Source organism: Acipenser ruthenus, chromosome 42, assembly GCF_902713425.1.
Source record: "Acipenser ruthenus chromosome 42, fAciRut3.2 maternal haplotype, whole genome shotgun sequence".
Classification (NCBI taxonomy): domain Eukaryota; kingdom Metazoa; phylum Chordata; class Actinopteri; order Acipenseriformes; family Acipenseridae; genus Acipenser; species Acipenser ruthenus.
In genome coordinates this window covers 9,222,140-9,237,904 of record NC_081230.1, presented here as the reverse complement: position 1 = coordinate 9,237,904, position 15,765 = coordinate 9,222,140, and the positions used below count along the sequence as shown (strand labels likewise).

Genomic DNA, 15,765 nt, shown 5'->3' with positions numbered 1-15,765 from the left:
CAATACTGTACAGTTAAAAAGAATCTACCAAATTGTTTTATGCTGCAAGCTAGCACAGAACCAAAACATTGTTGTAGTCAATAAAAAATAAACAGTACCAAAAAAAAAAAATGCTTATTTCTGGTTAAAAATGCTTTGATTAATTTTAATACATTTTTTCTCTGTAAATAGTTTTTTTTTTTTAAATATAAATTAGTGAGATTGCCTCATCACTGTGAAATAATTCAACATATCACTATTTATAAATTTTAAAATATAATAACGACGTGTCATTAACATAACATATTAAATCCTATTTTACAATGTATTAGTTTGACATTACTGTATATATTTACAGTATATGATTATATTTCGTACTTTATAATCCCAGTGAAGGAGCCAAACTGACAGTTTTCTGTCAGGCAGCGCGAGCAGTTTGAGCGGGAGATAGTGAAGATAGGTCGCGCGAGGACAGAAACACGGTCTAAATTAAACTCGCTTTGTGAAGGTCATAACATAGCCTTTTTTTGGTCTTAATCTTAAATCAGCTTTGTGAATACGCTGCGAGTAAACACAAAGAAAAAATGATGTAGCCTAAAAAATCGTTTTTATAAATCGAAATATAAAATTGACAAAATGGTAATATGCCAGTAGGCATCGATATTAGATCGTTATATTTTATTGAAAAAAAAATAAATCCTACCTCACTAACTTCTGGCAATATTTCACTGCTACCATCTAGTTATTCCACCCTTTTTTTTCAGGTGGTTTCCTAAAAAAAAAAAAAAAAAAAAAGAAAAAAAATCCACTTTCAAAATCAAAACCGTTACTGAACGCAATGGCAGCAAACAATGTATTTAAGCAACGATGCGATTCACGTCAACTGGGCCAGTTCATTGTGTAAAATAAGGAGGGTGGAGAATCTGGTGCGTTCGTCCCAAGAAAACAAGTTACCTATATTTTTAAAAAAAGTATTCTGAATCATGAAACCCTTTAAAAAGACTGTTAAGAATTTTATTTTTTGAAATATAGGTAACTTGTTTTCTTGGGACGAACGCACCAGATTTATACACGTACTGCCCCCCACCCCCCCATGGGAAGAGTGGAGGGGACGAAATTTGCCATGACATGGAGCTCCCCCTGCTGGCAGTCAGCAGTCCTGCCACACAGAGCTACAGCCGGAGGAGAGCCTGCACACCGACACGACTCAACCCTAAGCAAACACAGACAGGAGGAGCTGTGAATGTTTTTATTTTTATTTTTATTTTAACTGGCAATGTTGTATTATTATTATTATCAGGTCCGTAACCAGCAATAAAAAAGTCACCGAGACACTTGCCCGTTTACACCACTGTCGTATGGTGTCGCTGTAGTCTGAAATGACAGTAACAGATTTTAACGAGCACATAGGCTATAGATATCAGCGGGACTTTTAATGCATGCATATAACGAGGGATGAAATGCATTTTATTTTGCGGCAAAGCCCTCGTAGCCTGGAACCAGCTCCCCAGTAATGTTGTTGAAGCTGACACCCTGGGATCCTTCAAGAAGCTGCTTGATGAGATTCTGGGATCAATCAGACACACAACCAAACGAGCAAGATGGGCTGAATGACCTCCTCTCGTTTGTAAACTTTCTTATGTTCTTATAGCTGGCTGCGGCCTTGATTATTATTATTATTATTGCTATTGTTATTTATAAGTAAAAATACTTTTTATGGGGTCGTGGTGTTTTGCATTTTTTGTTGTTGTATTTTCTTTTCCAGTTTGAGGGGTGCCCTAAAAAAAAAAATCTGCTCATCAGCGGGTCAGAGTCACAGCAGATAACAGCATTTCATTCCTTTTAACAGAACGTGTTTGATCCTATTGCAATACCATACCTCTCCACCAGAGAGCAGTAAACCTTAATTAATGACGTATACTGCATGCCTACCAGTTTGGTTCAGGGGTGGCTCTTCGGTTTACGTTCTCGAATTCAGCTGGTAGGCTGTGGTTTTAAGTGACGTCACCTGTTAAATACTTGTGTTTCTGGGTTCATCAGATGCCACAACAAACACCTCACATTGTCTTCCGGTGTTACGTAATTTTTATTAAACTTTTCAAGAAAATATGCATAAAATAAATCACAAAATCTTACATTTAAGTTATTCTACATTACAAACATGTTTCAAATGTTTCAACCCAAGATAGCTTTCCTACAGTTGCTTAGGCGTAAAGTTCGTGGGGGGGGGGAGAGTATTACGCTTTGCTGGACAGTGTTGATGCCCCATCTTCAATTGCATTTTCCTTTGTCCTGTTTGTAGCTGTGTTCAACCGTCGAGAGTTTGATCATCATGCAAGACATTGCACGGCATTATTATGATTGTCTGATTAATACAGTTCAGCTTCATCATAGAAAAAAAAAAAAAACAGTAAAAACTAAGAGATGGATCTCTACTTTTACAAATATTACATTCCATCCCGGTATCTTAAAATAAGATCAATATTTTATTTCATTTTTATTTTTTTGATCCTACTTTAGTTTATATTCACATGACACCCAACACACAATGAAATGTATATAAATGCATACAGTGTGCTCCTATATTTCTTAGTAGAGTTACAGGTGTTCAAAAAGCAATTACGCCCCCTGCCTTTCATACGAAAGAATGAACGAGGACGCTTTGTAGCATCGGGTATTCTTACGTACTCTATAACGTAAAACTAACAATACCGTCTTGCGTGCGTTTTGTCATGCGCAAATAATTGTTCATTTATGGAAATAAAACGTTCAGTTGAAGGCTAAAGTCGTACCAAACGACATTCAGTGACGTAACGTCTTGTAATCAAAAGAAACTACAAAACGACATCGCTGAAGTCTACCGAAATCCATAACACTAGCGCAGTATGTCGTGTTAGATTTCAATGTCACGTTTTGCAATGTGTTATTTTTCATAAAGTATATGGACAACTTCAAAGCGGTTTGTAATCCGATAATTTAACATTATTCAGCTGGTTTCATTCGACATTATGGTGTATTGGTCTTTGGGCAAGTCGATCGGTCCCCTTATTAAAAAAAAAGTGAAATGCGGGGGAGAATCAGACTAGCCGTGTTTGTCTTTTTTTTTTAAATATTGAACGCATCATGCTTAGAGGAACGCTGGCTCCGTGTTCAACGGGACAGTTTGAGACAGTTCAGGCTTTTCAACTCGCAGCCCAATGCATTCTGGGAAGCGTAGTCCTGCTTCTCTCAAAGGTAAGGATGGTACCTGAGACAGGTAAAGCGGCGTACCAGAATGCATTGGGTTGCGAGTTGAAAAGCCTGAACTGTCCTGCTGAACCCGGAGCCACATGGTCACCTTAACTATTAATAATCTATATATATATATATATATATATATATATATATATATATATATATATATATATATATATATATATATATATTCTGTAGCACCACGTCTTGCAGTTACAGTGTATTTAAACTGCAGTGTAACCCGCTTTCACGCTGGCTCTTTTGAATGGAGGTTCTTTTCGATATTATTGCTCAAGGGTGTATAAACATCTTCACGACACGTCCCAAATCTGAGCCACGTATACACGATGGCGCTATTAGTTTACTGGGATTCTAATGGGATAGGATACATACTGTAGCTCACTGTGCCCCTAGTGGACGGATGCTGTAATGTTACAGTTTTAAACAGAATTTCGAAGTTTAATAGGGGATTTGTGTGGATTTCACTATTCCTGCGACAGGATTGGGGTGTAAAACATTCTTTAACTCAGTTGTTGTTTTGTTTTAGTCTACAGTCAGAATGCTGCTGCTCTGCAAAAAGGAAGTCTATTTCTCTTGTGTGCTTGTTTTTTTCTCCTCCCCCGGGAACAATGCGTCATCTGCATTGGTTCCTCCTGCCAATACAAACACATAGATCAGTTCATTCTTTATATATATATATATATTATATATATATAGCATACTGCAAACAGATAATTCTCCTCAATTAATAAAAAATAATAAAGAAACAGAGTCACATGGTCTGCCCTAAGGAACATGATTTACAATTAAAGCATTCCATAAACAAATTTGAGTTTAATTTAGCACTCTTGAGAGTTGGCATATGAAGAGCACTGGGGACTCGAGCCTTCAGCTTCCCCACAATATATCAGGGTGCGTTCACGGAGATCCTTGGCTAAACTGGTCAGATTCTGCACAGATTCTGCGCAGAGTGATCTCTGTGGACGCACCCTCAGTCTCTATGCACTGAGCAGTGAGGATTAAGTACCGGGTGCAGATTGCTGTGCTGCCGTTGCTTCTCTTGCCACTCCCCCCTCCTCTTTCAGAGCACCGCTCTGTGGCTCAGTCGTGACGCTGGCCTCTGATTCGCCGCCCGGAGCTGCACAAGATAAACAGCGGATCAGGCCGGGATGAAGCTGGACATTCCCAGCAACAGCATTCGGATCATTTTCACTTCTCTACTGAATATTGTGCAGCTGGATGATGTGCATTTTAAACTCATGGAACATGCTCATCTCAGGTGATTCTAAGTCACTTAGAACACTACACTTTTATAAATAAGTTTCTTATATTTTTTAATTCAGCCTGTTTGCATTTTCAGATGATATTCTCAGGTGAAACTATAAAGAAAGCTGATGCCTCCTTCAAAAGGACAGTGTAGCTTCTTAGAATTCGACCTCGGAATGCTGATCTTTCAGAATTCCGAGGCTCCGGGTAACATTCTACTGTCACTCACTTTCGAGCCGGCTCTGGAGTTTTTCGAAGGCCTCAGAACTCCAAACCCCATCATCCTCTGGGAGGTCGGTGCTGCCATGGCAACAGTCTGGGCTGGGCCGGTCGGACAGGCAGTCCAGGCTCTCCGAGGAGCACTCGTCAGCTCTGCCCCCTCCGTGCTGCTGCTGCTGCTGCTGCTTATAGAAGTGGTGTTCTACCAAGAACTGCAGCTCTGAGGAGAGAGAGGGAGAGGCAGAGAGGGGGAGAGAGGGAGGAAGAGGGGTTGCATTGCAGTCCTTTTTCTAACACACTGATTAAATGCAACAGCAGGCTGCCCTATCCGAGGCCGCTGCCTCACTATGGAACGAGAAGGCTAGTCTCTATTTCCATGGCGATACCGTACCTTTCATGGTGGGGGTACCGCGAGCCCCCTTCCTCCGTTGCCGGGGGGAGTTCATCAGGGCTGCCTGCAAGACAATGGCAGAGACGGGGTGAGGAGTGAGGGGGACCTCCGACAGGGAGAAGCAGGCGTGTCACACTGTACTGTACCTCCTGCTCTTCAGAAAGGATTCTGCTTTCTGAATGTGAAATTGATTACCAGAAACAAGGCAGGCAGAGAGGGAGGGAGGCAGACAGGCAGAGAGGGAGGGAGGGAGGCAGGTAGGGAGAAAGGGAGGGAGGGAGGGAGGCAGGGAGACAGAAACCCATCTTACCTTGTATAGCTGATTTGGAATTCTGTCTTCATCTATTTCTAAAAAAAAAAAAAAAAAAAAAAAAAAGTCAAATGATTAAGGTTTGGGTCAGTCCTGTGCGTGTTGGTTTTTGCAGCACTGTGGGGGTCCCCTACACTCCAGACCCTCTCGTTCTCCAGCAGTTTTGGGGTTAATCCTGCACAGTCCTGACAGCTGTGCCTGGCTGGGTTCACTGCCTCCTCATCTAATCTCTGGGGTCAACACCATGTTCTCCTCAGGGCTGTCCAGTAAGTTATTGACCGATCTGTTATTTGCACGAGATCAATCAGTAACCACACAGCTTAACCCTTCAGTGCTGGCTGGAAATGAAGGACTATTCTGCATTTAATCATTTAGCAGATGATTTCATCCAAAGAGACTTGCACAGACTAGGGGGTGAACTATGCATCAACAACTCAGAAAGCTGACGTGGGCATGATTGTCTAAAATAATTCAAACCCGAGATATGTATATTACTATAATGTATATTTGGGCTCCTCTCTGGTAATTGGTAGACAAATCTTCATAAGATTTTTTTTTTTTGAGCTGAATGTTTTTGACGCACGGCTTCTTTACTTTTCTGGGACAGTGCTGTTGCTAAGCAACCTAAAACCTCCCGAGACACCCAAGCGTGCCCTCTCTCTTGATGAAACGCTCTGGATTCTAGGGGCTGGCAGACAGGGCTGCTGCTGCAACTCCCAGCACCACAGTCGCTGTTAACCCCTTCAAATGCATTCAGACAGCTGCACAATTAGGAGCGTCATGTGCTGCATGTTACATTACAAAAACGCTGCAGGAGGAATCAGGGAGTCGGCCTGCAGATATGCAGAATCAACTTGCAACATCCTCACTAAATGGTCCAGTGGTTAAAGAAAGGGGCTTGTTACCAGGAGGTTCAATCCCAGCCACCGACTCCCTGTGTGCGACCCTGAGCAAGTCACTTCACCTCCTTGTGCTCCGTCCTTCGGATGAGACGTAAAACAAACGAGGTCCTATTGGAAGTGACTCTGCAGCAGCAGCAATTGTGATGCATAGTTAGCGTCTGCTAAATGACCAAATAACTGACCTGCCATGGCATTGTCAGCTCTGGCACCATGCTAAATGAAGGGACATTGCAGAAGGTAAATACTGCAGTTATTAAAGAACTGTATTACTTTAAAGGTATATACTGAGATTTTATGTATATATTCAAATATATTCAAGCTGAAGATCTATTCATGCGTTTCATATTTTATTTATTCTAAAATACTCTTCGATATTATCTTGAAATATTCTGCATGCCCTGTAAGAATTCTTGTCATGTGAAGTGCATGGTAAAGCACAGCACCATTAAAGGGGAATTGTGCACGAAAGAGAAGGCAGATGCTGGATGTTGTTAATTAAGGGACATGTTGTTTTAGCTGCGAATCACACATTCGCTAAAAACCCCGTGCACTTCATTAGCTGTGAATCAGTCACCTCATTGTAAAACAACGTCAAGGGAGCCGCTGCTTAGCCTGACAGAAGGATCATTTCCTGGAAGCGAAGGCAGTACAGCTGGGCCAGGCCGCCCACCAGGGAGCCAGCCCTGTGCGCTCAGCCACGGGGAAGTAATGGCAATTATATCGATGGCTGTTAATGGATCAGTAATTAAGAGTATCACGCTTCAAACGCTGTGGCACTGAGCCAGTGTGGGTAAAGCAGGGCTATTAACCAGCCATGCAAGCCCTCCAGCCCCACAGCCGGCACGCTGTGTTAAGAAGCAGGATTAAACTGTGGGTCCCTGCAAGAGGACTTGTGTGCAAGCTGGATTTGGCTACACCTTGGAAACTGTGCTGCCTTAAATACTAATTTGTGCTATTCCCAGTCTGACACACTTCCTATATTTAGATTTACTCTATAATTCATGAAAGTGGAAGAATTTGAATCTTCCCACAAGCTGAGCCATCATAAAATCAGATACACCCTGGCAGGCTTAAAACAGATTTATAGGACTTCATATTAATTGAAAGATGGCCTGGAAGTTCAACGGGCTTACCTGGGGAGGACTGGTCACTGGACATCACCAGAGTGGCCGGAGTGGGTCGCCTCCTCCTGATCTGAAGAGACAGAAGGAGAATTTACTTTTATTTTATTGAATCCGTATTTTGTAACCTTGCACCATTTTTGTTTAATCTGGGAAAACAATAGGCTTGTTGTAACAACCTCAATGCAACACAACTAGAAGGTAGATCAGATCTGTTCAAAGGTGTGCTGTGTTGTTAACGGTGATGTATGAACCACAACACCACCTGCTGGCTGAAACTGGAACCACAGCTGATGTTGTCAGGTCATTTCCATAGAGACTGTATGCAGTGCTGACTATTATTATTATTATTATTTATTATTAATAATTATTTATTTGGCATACGGCTTATATAATACAGTATAGTTTACAGTGCAAATAATAATATTACTGAAATACAATATGAACTAGGATTCAGCAAGTTAATTTTACCACAAGCTCTATCTACAGTGACATAATGCGAGCGTGTGTGCATGACAAGCTGTGTCTTTTTAATGCAGTTACTGGGATGACAATGGCAAGCTATTTCTGTACCAGCTTGGCAGAAGAAACAGAACGCATGATGTGAAGATTGAGCACAGTACGCAGGTACGGCTGGCAGGTGGCGCTGTTTCTTCCACTCGCTGCACCAGATTCCACTCTGTTCCCCTGCAGCACAGCACGCCAGGGGGGCGGAAGTCTGTGCCGCCTCCCTCACCTCTGTCGCCTCAATGCAGTTCAAATCCATTCAGATTTGTACCCATTTTCCCCCTGTGCATTCCCTATACATTTCAGTGAGGATAGGATTCGTTTGGACGTGCCCTTAATCTTACAGCGGTCAATGTACCGGTACACAGGCTCTCTCAGCAGCGCACCCAGGACCCTGCGTTTAATTTGCACACCCTACCCTGCAAGCTGGAGCATTATTTAGATTTTTTTTTATAAATAGAAAAAGTCTGGTGCTAAAAAGGGTTGAACGGAATGAGAAACGTGACCAGTTTTATCAAGGCAACAACCCTGACTGTGTATTGAAAATACCTCCTCCCCACCTCCCACCACACGCACATGTAGACTCATTGCTTTTGAGATTGTGAAAGGCAGTACATTCTCCTGTGGACTGTTGAGCTCTGGGTTTAGGGTTTGGAAAGAGAAACTTTTGACCTTCAAGATAAATCATTTAGCAAGTCTTTCGCTGGAATTAACCAGCTGCCAAATAGGTTTGGAATTAATCTGAAACTATACCTAATGTAGGCAGCAGTGTGGCGTAGTGGTTAGGGCTCTGGACTCTTGACCGGAGGGTCGTGGGTTCAATCCCAGGTGGGGGACACTGCTGCTGTACCCTTGAGCAAGGTACTTTACTTAGATTGCTCCAGTAAAAAACCCAACTGTATAAATGGGTAATTGTGTGTAAAAATAATGTGATATTTTGTAACAATTGTAAGTTGCCCTGGATAAGGGCGTCTGCTAAGAAATAAATAATAATAATAATAATAATACAGAGAGAGACGAATAGCCCTCCCAAAATACACCAAGAAGCACCACGGATAAATACTTCAAAACAGTGATTACTAGCTACAAATGAAACCACAGCAACATTTACTTCAATACTTTCCTGTCTTAAATTATTTTATTATATGCATCAGTTGGTTAAACTGGCAACAGGAATCTGTAACGCTGCTTAAATTGAAATCAATCAATTAAAATAATATTGGTGACATCACTGATGTTTGTTCGTACTGATCACGTTTAGTTTATTTGGGTGAAAGGGATCCTTTGGTTTTGTGCTAAATGTACACGTGCAAGGCTGTGGAATGTTACACTACACTATGTAGAAATGTAATTAAAAATCGACTGGTTTTATGTAACAAGAGAAGGAAATCTAATTAAAGAGAGGATTGGGAGCCTGTTTTAATAAGCTTACCCCCTCCCCCTCCCCCTCCCCCTCCCCCTCCTGTTAAGCCTCCTCGTGCCTAGCGAAAGCTACGGGAAATGAAGAAAGTCCATAAATGGCGCGATTCAAACCAGGTGGTCACCTGAACCCTTTACCCAAATTCAGAATTTCTTTCGTACACGAATTCCCAGAACTTTGTAATGATGGAAAGCACAAGCCTTTCAGACCCGTTTTCCACAGGCATGGCTTCAAACTGTTTTTTTAATTTTTTTATATCGTAAGCAGGTACAGTTTAGCGTGTTGGTCCCGGTTGCATGATAGATGTCTGTAATCTAACGCTCAGATTACACGTCTCAAATGCTGCCGGATACTCGCAGGTCTGGGGCCGCTGTGCGCCAGGCTCTGCTTTCTTACTGTCTGGATCACACTGAGGCAGTGAAGTCATGTAGCTGGACACAAACTCTGCTGCTGCCACCCAGCTGAACAAACTCATCACAGCTTTCGGGCTGGCGGCTTCGCTTATGTTTAATTTATTTATTTATTTATTTTTTTTAAATCGTGTTTCAATCTTCAGTCTGAATGATTTTGATTTGATGAACACAATGTTAAACAGCAGAGTGCAAACCAAACTCAAGAAGCACCAACAGAACCGAGCCGCTGTGTGCTCTCATTGACTTGGTGGGTTTCCCGAGAACATTAATAGACAGGGTTTGTGACCAGTCTCTGCTTCCCATCAGGACAGGGGGGCTCCCGTCTATCTTTCTGTGCTCCACAGACAAGCGAGGACAGGGTTAGCGAAGGGTCTGTCATATACACAGCCAGATTAACGGATAAAATCATCCAACATCAACGATCTCTCAGAGTTCTTCTGCGTTTTGTTGTTTGATATTTCCTGAAAGCTTCCATCAGGATGTAGGCCGGGTGATTTGAATCCATCCCTACCAACATTAGATATCTCAAGCAAACCCTGCCCCCAAATGCCTGTGGTTTATAAAAACGAGAGCCGGGATTTCGTTTAACAGATACTCGCTCTCCAGTGGTTGATTTCTTAAATGCGACGTTGTGTCTTTTAATACAGAGCCACCCACACAGCTTGACGAAACGAAGAACGAAATGCCCTGAACCAATTCAGTTTGCAAGGCGTATTTTTAAATTGGCATCGGATCCAAGGGTCTGTTTTGTGGCCATTTGACGGGGGAGTTGAGATCCTACCTTTTGGTTTTAAAAAAATAATAATTAAAAACAAACAAGCACATCTATTGTCAATCAGGGATAAGGTGTGGCTTGCCCTTGTGTGGAGGCTGCATTCTGCTGTTTTTTTTTTTTTTAAATGTCCTCTCAAGGTTAAAACCCTTTCTGGAGAAGCATAATACGCTGTAATGCAGTAACAGCATCAGGGGAGAGGCAGTGCCCTGCATGATCCGCGGTGACGGTGCTGGAAGAGGGTTGCTGTTGCTGGCAGGTTTGCTCTGAATGGGTTTCTCAGAACAGCAGTGTAGAGTGTCCCAGTGACTTTGAAAATCCACCTGGAACTGGAGTTTTAGGTTTAGCCAAGGATAGCAGGATCTCATTTGTTTGCCCGGACTGAGAAAGACAATTCTGCAGATGTACACAGAAAAGCCCAGGTTGATGGGACTGACGTCTTTCACAGACGTCACAGCGTTACAACGTTACAGAACCCATAACGTAGTATTCAGAATGCAATCTGAAACCTCAGCACAGAGTGAAGCCAAGGAGCAGATATTCAACACAGCTTTCAATATCTGGGCATGATAAATCCCTGCTTTAGAAACACCTACAAAATACATTCCCTGCTTTAGAAACACCTACAAAATATATTCTCTAAGACATCAGCGCTACGCAAGGACACAAGCGCTTAGCCTTACACAGCAACACACACTGGAAGAAATGCACACACACTGTCTCACACACATATTTCCTCACAGAAAACCCCCTCTCGTTCCCTATCACAGTAATCCACTCTCACACACACACACACTCTCTATCTCAGGACTCACCTGTTCAGCTGCCTCAGGGTCTAGGTGTGAGTCTAGCAGAGGCATAGTGAACTGGATCTTCCGCGGGCTGCCTGTCTCCATGATGGTTCTGCCCTTTGTGTAACTCAGCTGTTCGGGGGGAGGGGGGGGGGCACAGTGTCCGAACAGTGTCTGTCTGCCTCTCTCTGTCTGCCACCACACTCCTTTGTTCTCTTCACAGTGTCAGTCAGTGGAGTCAGGTAATTCCCAGCCACGTTTCTCAGCTCCCTCTCTCTCTCTCTCTCAGTGTTGAGTGTGTCGCTGTTCCTGCAATCACCCCCACCCCCTCGTTCTCTCTCTCTCTCTGCCTCCCTCTCCCTCTCCATTGGTTAACTGAAGATCTAATACTGCAATCCCAGCACAAAAGAAATTCAGTACATTTACAATAAAATGCATATACTTCATGATGTTGTATTGCATTCATATCTATCTATAGATAGATAGATAGATAGATAGATATAGATAGATAGGATAGATAGATAGTAAGCAATAATTAATATATAAAGATATCTTTGAAAATCCTGTAGTATATTGATTGAATCGTGTATACGAATGGTTTAACATGTATTTGAAACACCTAAAAGGCATTGCCTATATTTGCAGTTGTAGGAAAATATTCTATAATACTGTACAATATTACAGAATTGATGTCCAAATTACTGTCCGTTAAGAGATCCTAAAATTAATCTACAAAAACTGAGACCTCACGATCCAAAATAGATGCAAGAAGAATTGATGCAATTTGCAGGATTTACCCGAGGGGTCAGTGCCATGCCTAGTCTATTATGGAGGATTCATTCACCCCCTCCCTCCCTCCCTCTCTTCCAGTTAGCTCTGTATCAGCCTCGCATTGCATTCTGTGCCAGATGTGTCATAGTTCTGGACTTTGCCTTTTTTGTTTTATTATTGATCAGCAAGGCTTGCCTCAGGCAGGGATTTAGCTTTTAAAATAATCTTTTCTCATGATGCCAGGGAGTGCTGCCCCCACACTGCACTCACTTCGCTGGGGTTCTTGTGTGAAGTACGATTCATGCATTATTTTAACAATAATAACCCGGACCTTCTCTATACACCAGAACCCCCGCATTGTTATGTATTCAAGTTCCTCCAACAGCAAGTCTATTACAGTGACGATTAAGTGAACGTGGAATTATTTGAATGAAAAGATGACCAGGTTACATGACCTCCCCTCCCCTCCCCTCTGCCGCAAAGATGAAATCATCACTTATTGATTCAGCAGGCTGCATTCGACTGGCCTGAGCTGTACTTGTGTCATTGTTGTTATTCTTATTTTGAATTGCTCCTCCTATCTAGAAGTTCAGATTGTTGCACCTTGCTTTAAATGCCGTGTATTTTTAGAGTTTTGTTTGCTGCAGGAGACGCTCGGAGATCACTGGCGTGGATCCGATCCAAACTCTAATGCACAACCTCTTAGAGTCAGCAGCCATGACAGCCCTCTAATGAAAGAGCTTTCCATTGAAGGGATCGCCCCCCACGGATATTTAATTAATATCCCAGCACCGGACAAGCAAGGCCGGCTGTAACCAGACTCTGATATGAAGGGTTTAGGGAAAAAGGGCTCACGACCGGGGACGGCTCAGAAGACTTAGAAGGGAATTGGACTTTTCAAATCCCCAGCGAGCACCAGCGTGAGAGCTCCAGAGCTAAACACAAGGAGCTCTGTATGCCAAGATGAAAAGATGAAAACTACTCCTCAGAGATTCAGCCCACACCTGCATTCAGCTTTTGAAACATCCTGGACACAGTTGGTCTCACAGACCTAGGCTACCTTCCCTTACTGTAGGTAGTCCAATATTAGGGCTAATCAAGGTCTAGGGGACCAGACCAGAATCATAAAACCTAGTAAAACACACTTCTATTATAAATGAAGCACACACTTTATGGGATTACTCCTGCCTTCCAGAGAATACTTTGATACACTGTTCAGCAGTTGAAATGCTGAAGGGTGCAAATTACAGCAAAAGATCAGAATAAATTAAAGCAATTTATTTTATTTCACACGTGCCCGTGACATCTTGATATGATGCCATGACAAACTCTGTGGGGTGAGCAACGATCACTGAACATCTCTAAGGGAGTCTTAGCCGGCGTGGTCTGTCACCAGGTTTGAATGTTCAGCCTTGTCTAGCTCATTGCATTGAAAAAAAAAAAAAAAGCGCCTTCAAATCATTCCAAGAAAAAATGGTTTTGCTTCGCGAGCTCCAGCTGCTGCAAAGCTGTCAGAAACACCTCCCTGTCCTGATGAAATTCAAATGAGCTACTTTGTGAATCATCCACTGGAGAAAAAATGACTTTCAGACACCACCACCGATCCCTCCCCCCTCCCTACTCTGCAGCTGGATAACACACTGAAGCCAGGGTGCGGACTTCTCTTTTCATTCACATTTACCCTGGCAGCTGTACAATTATCTGCACTGCAGCACTGAATACTATTAAGAAGGGTTTTTTTTTTAATTAAAAGGATGAAGCCAGGGACAGGGAGGCTGAGGAAACTGGAGCATATTCACACAGACAGACCCTTGAGGCTGGCAAGCTCTTATATTATTAGGGGGCGTCACCGTGCAGGAGCGAGAAGGGAACTGGATCTCTTGAAACAAGCTCCCGTGACCCTTATCTCCAAATCTATCGTTTGCCTCCATCCAGAACTGGGGTGAAGGCTGATTTTGTTCTGCTTGAGTTGTTTGTTCATGATCAGCATTTCCATTGGAGCCGTTATGAACAGCACTGAAAGGAAGTGGTTTACACTCTTCGCTTGATTCAGTTTGACCTGCCTATCGCCTCCAACGCGACAGTAGGTCCAGGAGGTGTAGAAATTAAAGACAATCTGTTGCATTTTGTGATAATTTGCTGAAATTCCTTTACATCAGCACTGATGATGCAGGCTGCTCCTTCTCTCGCTCTCTTTACAGATGTCACCATAACAACCAGCACGCAATCTCTCTGCGGGGAGAAAAAGGATCTGCCAAATACAATCATGTTTCATACACAGGAGGATCAGGAGAGAGTTTCACAGAACCCCAGAGAGCACATTAAAAACGAACGACGCGATACAGCAAATACAAATTCAACCTGTTAAAAAAAAAACATGAAGTCATTTAGGAGAGTTTGTGAAACTACAGGATTCGTCGGATTAGCACGGTGATTACTCAGCGGTTGATTAAATCCCTTGACAGTTCTCTTTATAATTAAATCATAGGCGATTTCTCATGGAAGTGCACCCATGGAAGCACCCACAAAAACACAAGTGCATTCCACACACACACAAAGCATATAGCAACGCTGGCAGAGCCGTTTCACACAGGAGTTCTCTCTACACCGCCAATAGCATCTTCCCTCCAAACAGAGAGGAACCAGGGCTGTCCAATTACAGGCATGATCCTCACAAACAAGAAACAGCTTCCCTGGATTACACTAAAACCACCGCTGTGGCTGCAGCTCAGTGCTGGAGCTCCTCCTCCTTCACAAGTGACAGAACAGCTTGGCATTCAGGAGAGCTGTGCCATCACCGTCTCCTTTCAGATCCCTTCACTTGTAGTAAAAAAAAAAAAAAGATGTTGCATTTACAACGCTTATTAAATTGCATCTAACACAGGGAGACGGCTGCAATTTAAGAGAGTTAAACAGCACTGTAATCCATTTATTATTTAATAATCACAGAAAATTCGACTCAAATCATAATGCCAGATTGACATTTTAAAGCTATTGAGATCTGGTAATCAAAATAGGGGTGATGTAGGCAGCTGTGTATAAAGAAGCAGTTTATAAAACACATACATTATCCCCCCCCCCCCAGGTGAAGGAACGCTGCACACACGGTATAACAGTCGGTTCAGCGAGTGAAACACATTGTTCACAGTTCATGGATTGCCAGCCTCCCTGGTGGGCTGACACACTGCACAAGCAAAACTCTCCCTGGTCTCGTTTACTCCGATACTGTCAGCCTGAAGTCTCGGGGAAAAAGGATTAGCGATAGGAAAGGACGCCGTTAATGGAGCAATGCAGACTTGCAGTGGGTCAGAGACCTTTGTTCGCGCTGTAAATGGACTGAGTGCTCCCTGTGGATGCAAGCCTGATAATGATTTCAACCACTCTGTATCGGGTTGCAGAGCGATCCTGACTGATGGATTAGAGTCCTGAGAGCTTGATTTCAGCCCGCAGAAATAACACTGCGGTGATTCTCATTAGTTTATACTGCAGTTCAAAACAGAGAGAGGGGGAATCAAGCTCACAGTCAGCCCAGACAGAATGGCTGACTGCCCCCCCTCAGCCCCACTGCCTGGAAGAGATCAAGCAAGTGGAGGACCCACCCTGGACAAAAACCAACATCTGGCTTTGAGACATTATCTGTTTTTTTTTTTTTTTTTTTAAAATGTAGAG

The 15,765-nt window shown here is 42.8% G+C and overlaps 1 protein-coding gene across 1 annotated transcript; it reads right to left on the bottom strand.

Moving 5' to 3' along the window:
• Nucleotides 1-3,066: 3,066 nt before the first annotated feature.
• On the bottom strand, nt 3,067-11,631 carry LOC117966948 (protein phosphatase 1 regulatory subunit 1A-like). The gene is made up of 7 exons (XM_034913882.2): nt 11,350-11,631; nt 7,435-7,495; nt 5,400-5,437; nt 5,090-5,153; nt 4,709-4,918; nt 4,241-4,351; nt 3,067-3,866 (listed from the first exon to the last, which is right to left on the bottom strand). The coding sequence occupies exons 1-7, from the start codon at nt 11,428-11,430 to the stop codon at nt 3,799-3,801; spliced, it is 633 nt and encodes a 210-aa protein (XP_034769773.1). The 5' UTR covers nt 11,431-11,631; the 3' UTR covers nt 3,067-3,798.
• Nucleotides 11,632-15,765: the final 4,134 nt, after the last annotated feature.